This window comes from Chrysochloris asiatica, unplaced genomic scaffold, assembly GCF_000296735.1.
Source record: "Chrysochloris asiatica unplaced genomic scaffold, ChrAsi1.0 scaffold00257, whole genome shotgun sequence".
In the NCBI taxonomy this organism is placed as follows: domain Eukaryota; kingdom Metazoa; phylum Chordata; class Mammalia; order Afrosoricida; family Chrysochloridae; genus Chrysochloris; species Chrysochloris asiatica.
In genome coordinates, this window is record NW_006408775.1 from 2,284,928 (window position 1) to 2,300,150 (window position 15,223).

At 51.6% G+C, this 15,223-nt stretch overlaps 2 protein-coding genes across 2 annotated transcripts in view; one reads left to right on the forward strand and one right to left on the reverse strand.

Annotated features, from left to right (window-relative positions):
- Positions 1–7,360, reverse strand: part of LOC102814540 — a 55,099-nt gene extending 47,739 nt beyond the window's left edge. Inside the window, exons 1-2 of the mRNA XM_006873967.1 lie at positions 7,344–7,360; positions 6,882–7,059 (exon numbers count right to left, since the gene is read on the reverse strand). Coding sequence (XP_006874029.1) covers positions 6,882–7,059; positions 7,344–7,360 — 195 coding nt within the window. The remainder of the gene's footprint in view (positions 1–6,881; positions 7,060–7,343) is intronic.
- Positions 7,361–7,608: 248 nt separating this feature from the next.
- On the forward strand, positions 7,609–15,018 carry PRSS22 (protease, serine, 22). Its single transcript, XM_006873968.1, has 7 exons — positions 7,609–7,669; positions 10,498–10,875; positions 11,597–11,623; positions 12,028–12,199; positions 12,316–12,593; positions 14,039–14,196; positions 14,800–15,018. The coding sequence occupies exons 1-7, from the start codon at positions 7,609–7,611 to the stop codon at positions 15,016–15,018; spliced, it is 1,293 nt and encodes a 430-aa protein (XP_006874030.1).
- The last annotated feature ends 205 nt before the right edge of the window (positions 15,019–15,223 follow it).

Genomic DNA, 15,223 nt, shown 5'->3' on the forward strand with positions numbered 1-15,223 from the left:
AGTCTGGCTTCAGAGCATTCTGACACTCAGGGGTAGCTGCCAGGTGTTTAACAGCTGGCTCGAGAGGGAAAACAACCTGTTTTGTAGCCTTTGCTGATTTTCGTGGTGTAAATACTCCCACGGGGCATGGCTGACTGTGTATTACCAAGGGGATGGCGACTGCTCGCCAGATTCTGAGAAGGTAGCAATCTGCTTCAATAGCTCCCTTTAGTGAACAGATTATTTGAAAGCCAGGCAAGTGAGGTTTTGGGTTTTTGTTGTAGTGTTTTGCAGTTTTCTTTGTATAGGTCTTTTGTTTCTCTGGTTAGATTTATACCTATCTCATCTTTTTCCTTCCATCTGCTTTTGATATTTTATGAGTCACTCAATATTTTGCCCACAGAATCCTTCAAGGATTGGATATTTTCTTCAGTTCCCCCAGCTTGAGAAATGCTGAGCATGTTCGTCCCATTTGGTTTTCTGACTCCAGGTCTTTGGATTTTTTTCTTCTCGAACAATGTCTTTGAAAATGTCTATTCTGCTCTTTTTGCTTTCAGTCGTTTTAACTTTTCTACATTAAGAGCAAGTTTTAGAGTCTTTTTTGACATACCTTTGGGTCTTTATTGCTTTCCGTCTTTTTAATGAGCTTTTTCTTTCTTCGTGTATGTTGTTCTTGATGTCTTTCCATAATTCCTCTTAGGTCACTAGTATCTATGCATCAAATTTGTTCTTGAGATGGTCTTTAAACTCAGGTGAGGTATATTCAAAGTTCTATTTTGGCTCTTGTGGATTGGTTTTAATTTTCACTTGAACTTGCACATGAACAATTGATGGTGTGTCCTACAATCCACCTTGGTCTTGTTTTGGCTGATATGCAGCTTTTCCACCATTTTTCCCAGGAGTCTTGGCATGGCACTGTAGGATAAGCACTGGATTGCTAACCATAAGGTTGGTGGTTCAAACCCACCAGACGTTCCTTGGAAACCCTATAGAGTCACTATGAATTGGGACCGACTCTACAGAGTCTTGGTGTGGCGCTGTGGGTTAATAATGTGCCAGACTGTAAAGCTGTTTGAAATGCAAGGTCGGCAGTTCAAGCTCACCAGCTACTCCTTGGAAACCCTATACAGGGTCACTATGGGTCAGAATCGACTTGACGGCACTTAACAACAACAACAACAACTACAGTACTTAGTAACAGCAACTGTCTCTTCTCACAGGTGTAATCTTTTTGGTTCCTGTGTATGCCACCTGGTGAGGTCCATGAGTATGGTCACCATTTATGCTGTTGAAAAGGGTATTTGCAATGAATACGTCATTGGTCTTGCAGACTTCTATCATGTGATCTGCAGCATCCAGTCTGTCACCAAGGTCATATTTTCTAACTAGCGATCCTTCTTTGTTTCCAACTCTCACATTCCAATCACCGGTAATTATCAATGCATCTTTTGTGTGTAGATGATTTTTTTAAAAAACTTTTTACTGTGAATTGAGTGAAGGTTTATAGACAAAATCATCAGTTTTACATTCATCAGTACATCTTGATCACTTTCAGACTGAAGAAATTGGCAGAATTCTTCAATTTCTTCATCATTACCCCTAGTGGTTGGTGCACAGATGTGAATAATAGTTCATTGGCTGGTCTTCCTTGTGGGTCTGTGAGTGTTACCTCATCACAGACAACGTTGTAATTCATGATAGACCTTGAAGTGCTTTTTGACAACAATGTGACTCCATTCCTCTTCATCATTCCTGGCATAGTAAACCATACGATTTTCCAATTCAGAATGGCCAATCCCCGTCCACTGAAGCATCCTAGTGCCTAGAATATTGATCTTAATGCATTCCAGTTCATTTTTTATGGCTTCCAGTTTTCTGAGATTCACACTTCATACATTCCATGTTGCGTGTTGCTAGGATGGATGTTTGCAGCTGTTTCTTCTCATTTTGAATTGTGTCCCATCAGCAAAGTCACATGCAAGAAGAAAGATGTCATGCGGGGATAGAGCTACAGTTAGGAAAGGAATGCCAGGGATTGCCCCCAGCCCCCAGCAGCTGGGAGGGAGATGTGCAAGAGTTTCTCGCCCTGAGCCTCTGAAAGACTGGACAGGGCTGATGCCCTGATCTGGTCTCCCAGCCTTCAGAACAGCCAGGTCACCTTGCAGGTTTCTGCTCTTTAAAGTCGGCCACACTGCAGCCTTTTGTTATGATGGTCTTAGGAAACCAAGACCTGGGGTTGCTCAGTAGTGGTTGAGTTGGTAGATTTCTTGCCTTCCATGTGGGAGCTGTTGTTGTTGTTAAGTGCCGTCCGCTTGGTTCCAACCCATCTCGACTCTGTATAGAGTTTCCAAGGAGCGGCTGGTGAATTTGAACAGTTAACCTTGTGGTTCGAACCAATCTTGCGGTCCAGTGCTTTATTCCATAGTGCCACACCAGGACTCCATGTGGGAGACCTGGGTTTAATGCCAGGCCCATGCAACCCACACACAATCGTTTAGTGGAGGTTTGCGTGGTGCTAGGATGCTGAGCAACCTCAATGTCTAACCTTACTTCCCAGTTTCCCCAAACTCTCCAACCATGGAACCCTCAGGTCTGTGACTGTTGTGTGTACCACACCCATCTCAGCCCCAGACTCTCCTTTCGAACTGACAGTCCCATGTCCGGGAAACCCCATCATCCCCAACCAACTAGGACTGCCGGCCTCCCTCACTCTATCTCAGGTCTCCACCTGGATGCAGCTCCTCCCTCCCCACCTGCCTCCCACGCCCTGCCCTGGGCCTTTAATCAAAGTCACCTCTCTGTTTAGACTGGCCATACTCCTGTATGGTTGCTATAGCCCAATACCTCCAATGGTTCAAAACGGGTCAGCGACCGCCCTCGTGAACAAAGACCATATACTCATTGCATTGCAAGCAAGTCTGCTGCTGGTGGCGCGGTAGGATCAGCACTGGACTGCTAACCACAAGGCTGACAGTTCAAACCCACCCACTGCTGCTCAGAAACCCTATCAATGTTACTGTAAGTCCAGATCGACTCAACGGCACTTCACAAGAAGAACAAGAAACAGACAAGCGTACCCACTCAAATATGGCGGCCAACCAAGCTGCTTTGAGCGTGTGTTGCTCTCCCAAAATTCTGCCGCTGTCCTTCTCCCAGAGCGCTTTGGGAGCCTGGTGCGGGAGACTGGATTATTAATGGGACTCTGGAGAGCAGCGCACATTCAGAGCCGAGTGGTTGACTGCCATCTTTGATTGGGATACTGCTGATTTCTTCTCGAAACACCATGGGCAACAGGCTTGGCTATTATGCAACATGTATGCAATCCTTGTGTATGACAGCAATTACTGAACTATTCTGAATCGGTTTGAAGTCCTGCCAAGTGGTGGCTTATAAGAACAGAAATTTCTTGTCTCCGTTCTGGAGCTAGGAGTCTGAATTTAGGCCGTCAGCAAGGCCATGCTCTTTCCAAAGATCCCTTTCTGGTTTCCTAGCTTCTGGTAGCCCCAGCCGTCCTTGGTGTCCCTACAATCTCTGCCTCCATTGCCACTCAGCCTTCTTCCCTCTCTGTTCACCTCCTTCACAAGGTCAACAATCATATGGGATTAGGCTCCACCTTACTCCTGTTGTTGTTGTTGTTAGGTGCCATGGAGTCAGTACCAACTCATAGTGACCCTATACACAACAGAACGAAACTCAGCCTGGTCCTGTGCCAACCTCACAATCGTTGCTTCACCCGAGCCCACTGCTGCTGCCACTTGGCATATCCGTCTCGTTTGAGGGTCTTCCTATTTTTCTCCATCTCTCCATTTTACCAAACATGATGTCTTTCTCCAGGGACTGGTCCCTCCTGATAATATGTCCTAAGTCAGAGAGACGAAGTCTGGCCACCTTCCTTTAGTATGGCCTCAAGTCAATTGAACTGATAAATTTGTCAAAAACTCTATTTCCAAACAGGTCACATTCCCAGGTACTTTGTGACTTCAGCATTTTCTCTTTTTCTGGTGGTGGTGGTGGTGGGAGGGTTGTTAAGTACCATCAAATCAGTTTTGACTCATAGTGACCCTGAATAGGGTTTCCAAGGAGTGATTGGTGAGTTTGAACTACTGACCTTGTGGTTCAGTGCCTACCCTACAGCATCACACTAGAGGCAGGAGGTGGGGGGAAGGTGCATAATTTAACCAATTCAATCCCTAACACAGTAGCTCTCTCCCCTTCTTCTACCAGATGGCCTCTACTCTGCCTGGCTCGGTTGTCTGGGGAGTCCGGGTCCCCAGTCCCTGCAACTCTGCCATGTGTCGAAGGGAGAGTTGGTGACAGGTGACAAGGTCAGAGGTGGACATGAGGTTCTTGGCATCTGTGATCTACCCTTATGACCTTGTAGCCACCAGTTGCTCTGGACTCCAGGCCCCCACCAGTTTACCTGCCCCCCAGCACTCAACTCACGCCCCTATTTGTTGGGCATTTCCCCTTGGGGATCTGTCAGGCCTCCATCTCAAACCAAACAGATTCCCATCACCCACAGCGGGCCCCCACAGTCTTTCCCTGCAGGAGAGCCCTTGGTCCCCTGCTTGGTCAACCCTTGGTGTCACACTTGGAATCCACTCTCATGCCCATGTGCATCATCAGCAGGTCCTGACTCTGCCTCAGAGAAAGATCTAGAATCTACCCCTTTACTCCTCCACCCAAGGCTTCAAACTGGTCTGACCCTTTGCTGAGAATTAGCATTTCCACCCCATTTATACGGAATCAGAATCTACATTTAAGCCAGGTTCTTGTACGTAAGCATCACTTGAGGATCTTGGTAAAATATGGATTCGGATTCAATATATCTGGGACAAACCTACTGCCATCCAGTCGATGGCAGTAGAGATCCTGTTGATGGAGACCCTGTATAGGGTTTCTGAGGCTGTACATTTTTATGGGAGCACGAAGCTTCATCTTCTTCCCATGAGATGTCTGGTGGGTTTGAACTGCCAACCTTGCAGTTATCAGTTCAGTGTTTCTCCTACAGCACCACCAGGATTCCTTTGTAAATCTGAGGTAGAAATGCAGGTTCTCAGCAGGGTGTGAACCCTAAGGAACTGGTCCCGCTTCCACCCTCCTGCCACCGCAGTAAAGGAGTGCTGGTGATGCAGTAGTTCAGTGCTTGGCTGTTAACCGGAAGGTCACCGGTTTGAAACCACCAGACAGTCCAAGAGGGCGTCGGCTTTCACACAGACTGACCCCCTTGGAGACCCTCTGGAGCCCGCCTCCTCTGTCCTCTATACAGCTGTCCATCATGCTCACCCCACCTCTGGCCACCAGTGCCCAACGCAGCAGCCAGGGGTCCTGCTTAAATAGTCAAATCTCAGTGTCCTCTGCTCACACGCCTCCGCTGGGACTCACTGACCTCGCAGTGAAGCCTTCAGCCTGCACACTCAGCCTAATGGGCTATGCCACTGGCCCCAGCCCAGCCCACCTCCCACCCTAGTCATTGCTATTCCTGGCTAGCTCCACCGCGCTCCCTCATTGCCTAGAACGGACCCATACCTGGGCTCCTTATTCAGACTGCACCCCGCCATCCCGTCCCACCCCACCCACTATAGCCCCTCCCTCCCCCATAACCGGCTCCCGCTCCTGTTTTCTCATACAGTCTAGTGTCTATTAAACCAAGTCAAAGAAGGCTTGGTGGTACAGTTCTTAAGCGCTTGGCTGCTAACTGAAAGGCTGAAGGTTCAAACCCAACAGCCGCTCTGCGGGAGAAAAATGAAGCAGTCGGCTTCCCGTAAAGGTTCGCAGCCTCGGAAACACTATGGAGCAGTTCTGCTCTGTCCTGTAGGGGCAGGGCACCGTGGGCAAACGCAACAGGAACCGTTGGAGTGGGTTTTCCACTGAAGCAGGGGAGTTCATGTGTGGTACAAATGATTAATCACTCCACTACTAACAGAAAGGTTGGCAGTTCAAGCCCACCCAGACGTGCCTCAGAAGCCAGGCTTGGTGATCCGTTTGCAAAAGGTTACAGCCTTAGGGGTGCCATGAGTCAGAGGTGGCTGGACGACCACTAAAGGCAACCACTTTGATTCACTTGTTTGTTTGCTGCTTCGGTTTTATCCAGTATCCTTTTGAGGGAGGTAGGGGGTCTTTGATTTGTCTGTGCTTTCTTTCTCAGTTTTTCTAGCAGTGCCAGGCACATAGTAGGTGTTCAATGAACAGCTGTTGGTTGAATCCATGAAGGCGGGGACAGGGTCCTGTTTGTTTTCCTGTTCTTCTCTTTGATGACCCCAGGGCTCAGCACAGTCTGGCACCTCATAGGTGCTCTGCAGGTTTGGGCTGGATGATGTTCACATGATCTCCCCCGACTCTCATGCCCACGTCTGTGATGCCACCACCGGTGACTCATCCTATTGGGTTAAGCCTTGCCAGCTCCAGCTGCTGCTAACATGCAAATACTTCTGCAGCCCATAAGCCACCAACACCTTAGTATAAATTAATTAGTGGCCCTGAGATGGTCTGACAGGGAGGTCGTGGAGTGGGTGGCAGGGATGGATTGCTCATCCATCTCCTACCCAGCCAGGATGCCCAATGTGGCTCTGGCAGACAATAGAGACTCACTGTTTTGTTGAATGAACACTGAATCAGGCTAGGGTCTCCACCTCAAGGTGTTGGGGACCAAAAGACTTACAGGCCTCATAAAACTTTAAGTCTGGGTCTAACCAGACAAAGTCTGCTTATCAACACAGCAGGGAAGGAAGGTAGCTTTCCCAAGGTCGCAGTAAAGGACAGACTTGTAACTATGCAAAACAGCAATGACTTGCAGAACCACCCTATATATACTCTGAGATTGGAAATAAACGTTGTCACTTGCCATCAGCTTGTGTCCCTTGCCTATTCGTTAATCCTCGCCTCTCCTTCGGGAAACCCACACAGTGGTCTGAGCAGATCTCGGACCCCGATATCAAGGACTTCTCCTTCCGTCCTTCCCCAGGAAGCCACTCCCTGCCACTTCCGAAAACTTCCTCCAGTTCCTTCTCCTTGGCACCCCCTTCCTGACATCTCAGGGACACATGCTGTCCCTTGGCGTTCATGACAGGGGACTGGGTCCTAAGAAGGCAGGAAAGGCTGGAATGGAGAAGGAACTGGGAGACACAGAGGGAGGAGCTGGAGTTGTGGGCCCCCAGTGGAATCCTCCGATCAGCAAACATCCATGTGCACCCAGTGTTCACCAGGCACAAAGGAGCCCTGGGACCCATCCTCTCCTCTTCACACTCACCCAGCATCGGAGTGGCCCCCAGGGCCCCTGCCCACACACCCTCATCCTGTGACACCTTTCCCAGTCCAGGGCCCCTGCCCACCATGTGGACACCTCATTATCATGACTTACTCACCAGCCTTCCGCCCCCATGAGGACGTGTGCTTCCTGAGGGAAGAACCTGAGTTGTGTGCCTCGTGCCACACAGGTTGTGCTATATACTGCAGGCACCAGGTCAATGCTTGTCAAGTGAGCTGGGGAGCCAAGCCACCTGAGGGACCCCAGTAGAGGGCACTGGTGAGGAGGGGAGTGTTCTGTCAGATGCCCCATGCCCACCTTTGCAGTTCTGTGGGGGTGTTTTCCTGCAGCTCCCCCTAGTGGAGAACAGAGGGTAGTGCACCATGGGTGTCACGGACAGCTCTGAGCGCCAGAGCATCCGCCCCCATGGCTTATCTTTGGACCGTAGGGACAGAGCAAGGGGGATCTCCACAAAGCCAAGGGGTAGGTGTTGCCTACATTTAACCAGAAGCCTTCCTGTTGTTGTGGGTCGGGTAGCGACCCAAGGTGACAAAGTAGAACCACCCCACAGGGTTTCTAGAACCCATAGTTATGGAAGCTGACTGCTACATCTTTCCCTCCTGGAATAGCAGGTGGGCTGAGAGTTTACCCACTGCACTATCAGGGTTTCTGCTCTACCAAAGATCATTTTTGTTTTCTTTTTAACTTTTTGCTGTGATTTGGGTGAAAGTTTACATAGCAGATTGGTTTTCCATTAGACAGTTCAGACCCATTTTGTTGCGTGACATGGATTGCTATCCCCACCATGTATCATCACTCTTCCCACTTCCTCCCTCTGTTTCCTGCTTCCATTCCTCCTTCTTGCCTGTCCTTTCCTGCCTTCTGAGCCTTGTTGTTGCTAGGCGCCATCGAGTCAGTTCCGACTCATAGCGACCTTATTATACACAAGAACGAAACACTGCACCGTTGGTCCTGTGCCAGCCTCACAATTATTGTTTAAATTCATTGTTGCCCTCCACTTTACCAAGCATGATGTCCTTCTCCAGGGACTGGTGTTTTCTGACAACCTGTCCAAAGAACGAGAGATGAAGTCTTACCATCCTAGCTTCTAAGGAGCATTCTGGCTCAACTTCTTCTAACATTGATCTGTTTGCTCTTCTGGCAAAACATGATACTTTCAATATTCTTCTTCAACACCATAACTCAAATGCATCAGTTCTTCTGTGGTCTTCCTTATTCAGTGTCCATTTTCACATGCACATGAGGCTGTTGAAAATACCGTGGCTTGGGTCAGGTGCACCTTAGTCCTCAAACTGCCATCTTTAAGGAGGTCTTGTGCAGCAGATTTGCCTACTGCAATACGTCATTTGATTTCTTGACTGCTGCTTCCATGATCATTGATGGTGGATCCAAGCAAAATGAAGTCTTTGACAACTTCAATCTTTTCTCCATTTGGCATGACGTTATTCATTGATCCAGTTGTGAGAATTTTTGTTTTCCAGCAAGCAAGTTTGTGTCATCTGCATTTCGAAGGTTGTTAATGAGTCTTTCTCCAACCCGGATGCCCCATTCTTTCATATAATCCAGTTTCTCAGATTATTTGCTTAGCACACTAGACTGGGAACCTCAAGGTAAGAGATTCTAATCTACCAGTGACTCCTTGGAAACCCTATACAGGGTCGCTGTGAGTTGGAACCAACTCAACAGCACAAAACAACAACATACAGAATGAGTAAGTATGGTGAAAGCATACAATCCTGGCACACATCTTTCCTTGTTCTGTTCCAACAACTGCCTCTTGGTCCTTAGGCAAATGCTGCCCTACCTCTCGTGTGACTGATTGCTCAGAGGAGCTGGTACTTCCTTGGTGTTACAATTACCTTATAGGCCTGCCTAGCATTGGGCTGAAAGTGGCCTTTTTGACAGTGACAATTTCTGGGGAAGGTCTCCGTTACAGACCCTGAGAACGCTACCTGAGAAGTAGGCACCCTCTGTTGGCAGCCTAGTCCCACCGATGGCTAGTTTGCAGGGTCTGCCCCCAGGGCAGGCTCTGCACAGTTCCGGTGGGGAACAGGTCTTGACAGAGAACTTGAACTCTATAGAAAGTCAGACTTGCCCAGAGGGGCTCAGTCATGACCTTGGCCAACCTCCAGGGACCACCTCTGACCTTCCTCCACCAGCAACCAAGTCACCCTCTCCCAGCCTCACTCCACCTTGTCCACCAGGCCTGTGTTGATGGCCCCTATGTCCTAGTCAGACCCCCTACTAGGTTTCTGAGTCTCCTACCCCAACACTATGACCCTGTGTGACTGCCACATTGTGCCCACTTCCTTGCTTCCTTCCCTGTGGGATTGTGGGCCTGACTGCTTCCTAGGATCCATTGCTCCCTGCTGGGTGATCTTGGGCAAGGGCCTCAGCCTTCCTAAGCCTCGGTTTCCTCATCTTCTCAATGGGGAGAATGAGAAGAGGATTTGGGGATTAAACAAGCTGATGCCTGATGCACATAAGCACCTGGTCGGCTGATGTTGTTATTTTATTATTCATCCTGCCTACCCCCTGCATCAGCATGAGGTCTGCTGATTAAATGAATGGACCAAGGTGTACAGGTCTGTCTTGGAGGAGGAGGAAGTTGGCTTCTGCTTGGGGTGGGGGTGTCGCAAGAGTGCGGGGTGGTGAGTCAGGGTGGATTCAGCATGCAAGGTGACCCTGAGATCTCGGAGGGTAGGCTCTGCTGAGGGAACACTGCCCCCTCACAGATCCCCCAGAGCCCGTGGGAGGGGTCCTTGAGGCCCGCAGGGGGGACCTCCAGAGTATTGCTGCCCCAGGAAGGGTGGATAGGAAAGGGTCCCTGGTCACAGACCCTAGCCTTTCTCTGCCAGCCCCCCAGGGCATCTGAGGCTGGCCAGGCCTTCAACCTGCTCAAGCCCTGGCCCAAGGTCACAACAGGAAGGTGGTTCTCCACCTTCTGGGAAGATGCTGCTGGGATACCACGAGGCCACGAGGCCTCCGCCTGACTCAGCCTTCCAGGAAGTGGGCTAACGGGATTCCTGGGTCCCGGGCTCCCTAAGTCACAGTGGGAGGGGGACCCAGAGGCAGAAGCCGTTACTGTGCCCTCTGGCACCCCTCAATAGCCCCATGGCCCGAAGGCCCTGGAGCCCCCAACACCTGAAGGCCAGATTTTAGCTACCTCAGACCCAGGCACCTGGCTCTGAGCCCTTCCCCACTTGGGCCATCTTTCACACATGAGGACCCTTTTCTGCCTCCTTTCCCAGACATCAGTGTCAAGTTCACAGTCCAGGCCCCAGGGCAAGGGTCTCACCAGAGACTCCAGGCCTTAACGGCTCATTTCCTCCCTGAAGTCCCACCCCCTTCCCCTCCCGTGACCTACAGCCCTGGGTGGCTGGGACTGAGCCACTGCGGGGACTGGTCCGACCACATTCCGCTTCTCAGGATAAAACCTGGCGGGGCCTTGGGGCAGAGTGCTCATTTGACCGCCTGCCACCCGACTCACCTGCACAGCCCTTGGGTCCCTGGAGACCACTGCCTGGCCGTGCCCCACCTGCCTGCCATGGTGGTTTTTAGATGCCCCCCAGCCTGGGGTGGGGGCGGCCCCTGGATCTTAGCTCTCCTGCTGTTTCTGTCCTCCGCAGGTGAGTTGTGGACCTGCTGTCTGTCCCAGGGTCCCTCCTCTCTCATCCCTTTTCCTTTCCTTCTCTCTCTGCTCGCCTTTGGCTTTGTGCCTCAGTTTCCCCTCCAGGTCAGCACCTGAGGCATTGCCCAGCACACAATGAGCGCTAAGAATGTGCCGCGTGCTCTCTTATTCCATATCATCCTGGCATCATCACCTTCCCCCCTCTGTCCTCTCCTTGCATCTTGGGCTGGTGGCACACTTTGTCCCGTGGCAGGTGGGTAAAGGCGGAGGAGGAAGGCAGCAACATCTGAGCCTTGGACCTGAAGGGGGCAATGTGTGTGTGTGTGTGTGTGTGTGTTTCTGAGGGACACAGTCTGTGTGATTGTGTGAAATACAAATACACAGAGAGAGAGACACTGTGTGTATGTAGATACTTGAGCCAGAGACTCAGCTCTGGGGAAACAAGACCAAGGGCTCAAATATGTATTTCCTGAGCCTCCTCCGCTCTCGCTGGGCCCCTCAGTAAGAGGCACTCCAGGCCTGGCCCTGCCCTGCCAGGTGGGATGGAGCCTGGCATGGACAGGAAGCAGGTAGGAGGTGAGGGTAAGGCCGCAGCTGCAGAAGAAAACTTGAGGCACCAGGAAATGCCCGCCCTGGGAGGCCACCTGGATGGCCCCTCGCTGCCACCCGGCACAGTCTCCCCTCCCACCGGCCTGACCCTTTCCATCTCTTGTCCTCAGCCATCCTGGATGCCGCCAAGATGCCTGGTGAGTACCTGCTGGCTGCCTAAGGGGACCTTTAGACCAAGAGGGAGAAAAGGTCCGAGAGGAGGGGCCTTGTCTATGTGTCTGTGTTTGTGGAGAAGGGGAGAACGGGGCGAAGAAGGAAGGACAGGAAGAAAGATCCAGAAAGTAGAAGAAAGCCTGGGCGTGGGTCAGAGAGGGCCAGAGGAGGCAGAGGGACCCAGGAGACCAGCAGCGGTGGAGGGGAGCCCCGCTAAGGTCTTTGGAAGGAATAGAGAAGGAAGAGGTCAGTCCAGGCAGGAAGGCAGAGGGAACGACGGCCAATGAGGACTTAGGTAAAAAGGCCTGACTGCTCCTCAGGCCTGAGAGTGTGAGGTAGGACCGGACAGAGGTGTCCAGGGACAATACAGCCTTGCTTCCCTCACCAGTGCCCCCAGCCTGTGGGAAACCGCGGCAACTGAACCGGATTGTGGGCGGTGAGGACAGCGCGGACGCCGAGTGGCCGTGGGTTGTGAGTGTGCAAAAGAACCACAGCCACCACTGTGCGGGCTCGCTGCTCACCAACCGCTGGGTGGTCACTGCTGCCCACTGCTTCAAGGGGTATGTGAGCCCATCCCTGCCACTCTGAAGTCCTGGTGGAGGCCCCACTGCTGCTGCCCACCCCCCTCCCGCCCCCGCCCAGCCAGCCCAGCCGACCCTCTTACCTCTTTCCGCAGCCACCTGAACAAGCTGTCTGAGTTCTCTGTGCTGCTGGGGGTCTGGCAGCTGGGCAACCCTGGCCTTCGTTCCCAGAAGGTGGGGATCGCCTGGGTGCAGCCTCACCCTGTGTATTCCTGGAAGGAAGGTACCCGAGCCGATATCGCTCTGGTACGCCTCGAACACTCCATCCAGTTCTCCGAGCGGATCCTGCCCATCTGCCTCCCTGATTACTCAGTCCATCTGCCTCCCAACACGAACTGCTGGATCGCAGGCTGGGGCAGTGTCCATGAAGGAGGTACCGCTTCTTCCCCGCAAAGTGGCTGGAGATGGATAGGGGCGGGCAGAGAAAACGTACTGAGCGAGACCCGGATGTTGATCTAGAGCTATGGAATCCCAGAAACCTGGGCGGACTATTTTAGGTCATTTCAATTTAAGAGTTCATAACTGCAGCCAGGTAAATCCAAACTATTGACAGATACAAGAATGGCTGAAAGGAAGGCAGGAATCGGGGCGGGCCTAAGAAAACAGCCCCAAGATTCCAAAATAGGAACAGGCGCCCCTGGTGGCAACAGGCCACAATTGCAGGCAAAATTTCCTAGGCGGAAATGCTATCTCCGTAACCATTAAGTACTTCCAAACCAAGTCTAGGGTGTTTGAAAGGCATCATTGAAAACCTGAGCAGGCCAAATAAAGCAGCAGGCAAAGAAGGAGAAAGAGACAGCGACTGAGACAAGAAAAAGAAACATACCAGGGGCCTCTCAAAACTTCCTGGAAAAATTCCATTTTGCACAAACTTTTTGAAGCCTCTCCCCACCTTGTACCAGTAGAAACTAGGAGATGAAGGAGATGACAGTGGACGACACATTCCTAGGAAGGGAAACTAGTAAGGAGATAGGGGAAGACAAATGTGGGACTTTAGCGGGATTCCAGAAGCGTTCAGAGAAATGACTCACCAGGCTGGGTGTCTGGGAATCTTACAGGCTGAGGTTCCAGCTTCCCCAGAGCCTTCCTGAGGTTTTCTGTGGGAGCTGGGATTCCAGACTGGGAAGAGTGTATGGACCAGTCATAGGCAGGGTGTGGAAGCTCTTCCAGTCCAGGTTCATTCACACTCAGTGGACACTATTGTTAAGTGCCGTTGCGTCGAGTTGGTTCCGACTTATAGAGACCCTGTATGGGATTTTCAAGGATCAACTGGTCCATTTGAATTGGCAATCTTATGTTTCAAACTGGCCTTGCCGTACCGTAAAGTGCTTATCTTACAGCGCCCACCACTACCGAATACTTATTCTCTAGTAGCTCCCAAAGGAGCTCTGGTAGCGTAGTGGTTACGAATCGGGCTGCGAACCACAAGGTCAGCAGTTCGAAACTACCAGCTGTTCCGCGGACAAAAGATGAGGCTTTCTCCTCCCGTAAAGATTTACAGCCTTGGAAACCCTGTACAGGGTCACTATGAGTCGGAACCGACTCCGTGACACACAACAACAACAAGTAGGCCCCAAGCTGGAAAAAGGTGCATCTGAGATGGGGAAAGAGCATGTTCTGGGCATCAGTGAGCTTGTTAAAGATGCAGATTCCCAGGCGCTATGCTTCTGAGTTCTAATTCAGCGGGTCCAGAGCCCAAAGCCCTGGAATTCAGATTAGGGTCAGCCCCAGGCTTAGACTTGATTAGCTCCTGGTGAGAGGAAGGCTCTGGAAGAGGCGACCAGGAAGCTCCAAGTCTGATCTTTTCCTTGCTCTCAGTGCCCCTGGCCCACCCTCAGACCCTGCAGAAGCTGAAGGTTCCCATCATTGACTCGGAAATCTGCAGCCGCCTGTACTGGAGGGGGGCTGGGCAGGAAGCCATCACCGAGGACATGGTGTGTGCTGGCTACCTGGAAGGAGAGCGCGATGCCTGCCTGGTGAGCCCCTCCCCTCTCCCCCCTCCACACTGGGCTTCTGCTAGAATACTGGAATATGCTAGACCTATTCTTCCACACCCCGCCCCCCAACAGTACCACACCTCAGCCTGACCTGAGGTGTTCACCCCTCAGGCATCTCATATGGCAGGCCCTGGGATACAGCCAGGGACAAAGCAGATCCCAATCCTCATGAGGGGCTCTCTAAACCTGACCCCCAGCTCCAGCTCTGGCATTTGCAAGCTGAGGCAAGGCTTTCTTTCTTCTTGAGCCCCTCAGGGCTGTGAGGAAAGAGCTAAAAAACCGAAAACCCAAAAAACCAAACAGCTGCACTCATGTGTATCAGAATAGAACTGCACTCTAGAGTTTTCAGTGGTTGATTGTTCAGCAGTAGATCACCAGGTCTTTCTTCCGGGGCACCGCTTCGTGGACTTGAACCTCTAGCCCAGGGGCTTTTGTCAGGGGGAGGGAATGCAAGATGCTTTCACAGTGCGCGTGTCCTTCCTTGAACTCCTGTTCTGTTTTCAAGGAAAAATGCGTTCTCCTAAAGCAACCTCTGCTCCCCTTCTCTCTATGTGGGCTCCATATATTCCCCATCTCCTGCAGGGCGACTCCGGGGGTCCCCTGATGTGTCAAGTGGATGGGTCCTGGCTGCTGGCTGGCATCATCAGCTGGGGCGAGGGCTGTGCGGAGCGCAACCGTCCGGGCGTTTACATCAGTCTCACGGCCCACCGCTCCTGGATCCAGCGGATCGTGCAAGGGGTGCAGCTCCACGGCCACGCGAAGGACAGTGGGGACTGGAGAGCTCTGCGGGGGACCTCCTAGGGCCAGCTGTGGACGACAGGCTTTGGGGCCTGGGGAGACCAGGGCTCTAAGTGTCTCCTCCATTGTAAATAAGCCATCTACCTCTGAGGGGCGTCCGTGTACCTGCGCAGGGATCACTTCCTGCTGGAAGGTGGCCCCGCCCAATGGCTTGGGCTCCTCCTCGGGGCAGGGAAGCGAGTTTGTGTATAGTATACAAAAGTTAATG

What these genes read in the sequence shown, in the direction of transcription:
- PRSS22 (XM_006873968.1), top strand. Translation starts at nt 7,609, where the DNA reads ATGGGTGTCACGGACAGCTCTGAGCGCCAGAGCATCCGCCCCCATGGC. An exon ending in GCTGTTTCTGTCCTCCGCAG is followed by an intron (nt 10,876 to 11,596) that starts GTGAGTTGTGGA and finishes TCTTGTCCTCAG; the next exon opens with CCATCCTGGATGCCGCCAAG. An exon ending in GGATGCCGCCAAGATGCCTG is followed by an intron (nt 11,624 to 12,027) that starts GTGAGTACCTGC and finishes TTCCCTCACCAG; the next exon opens with TGCCCCCAGCCTGTGGGAAA.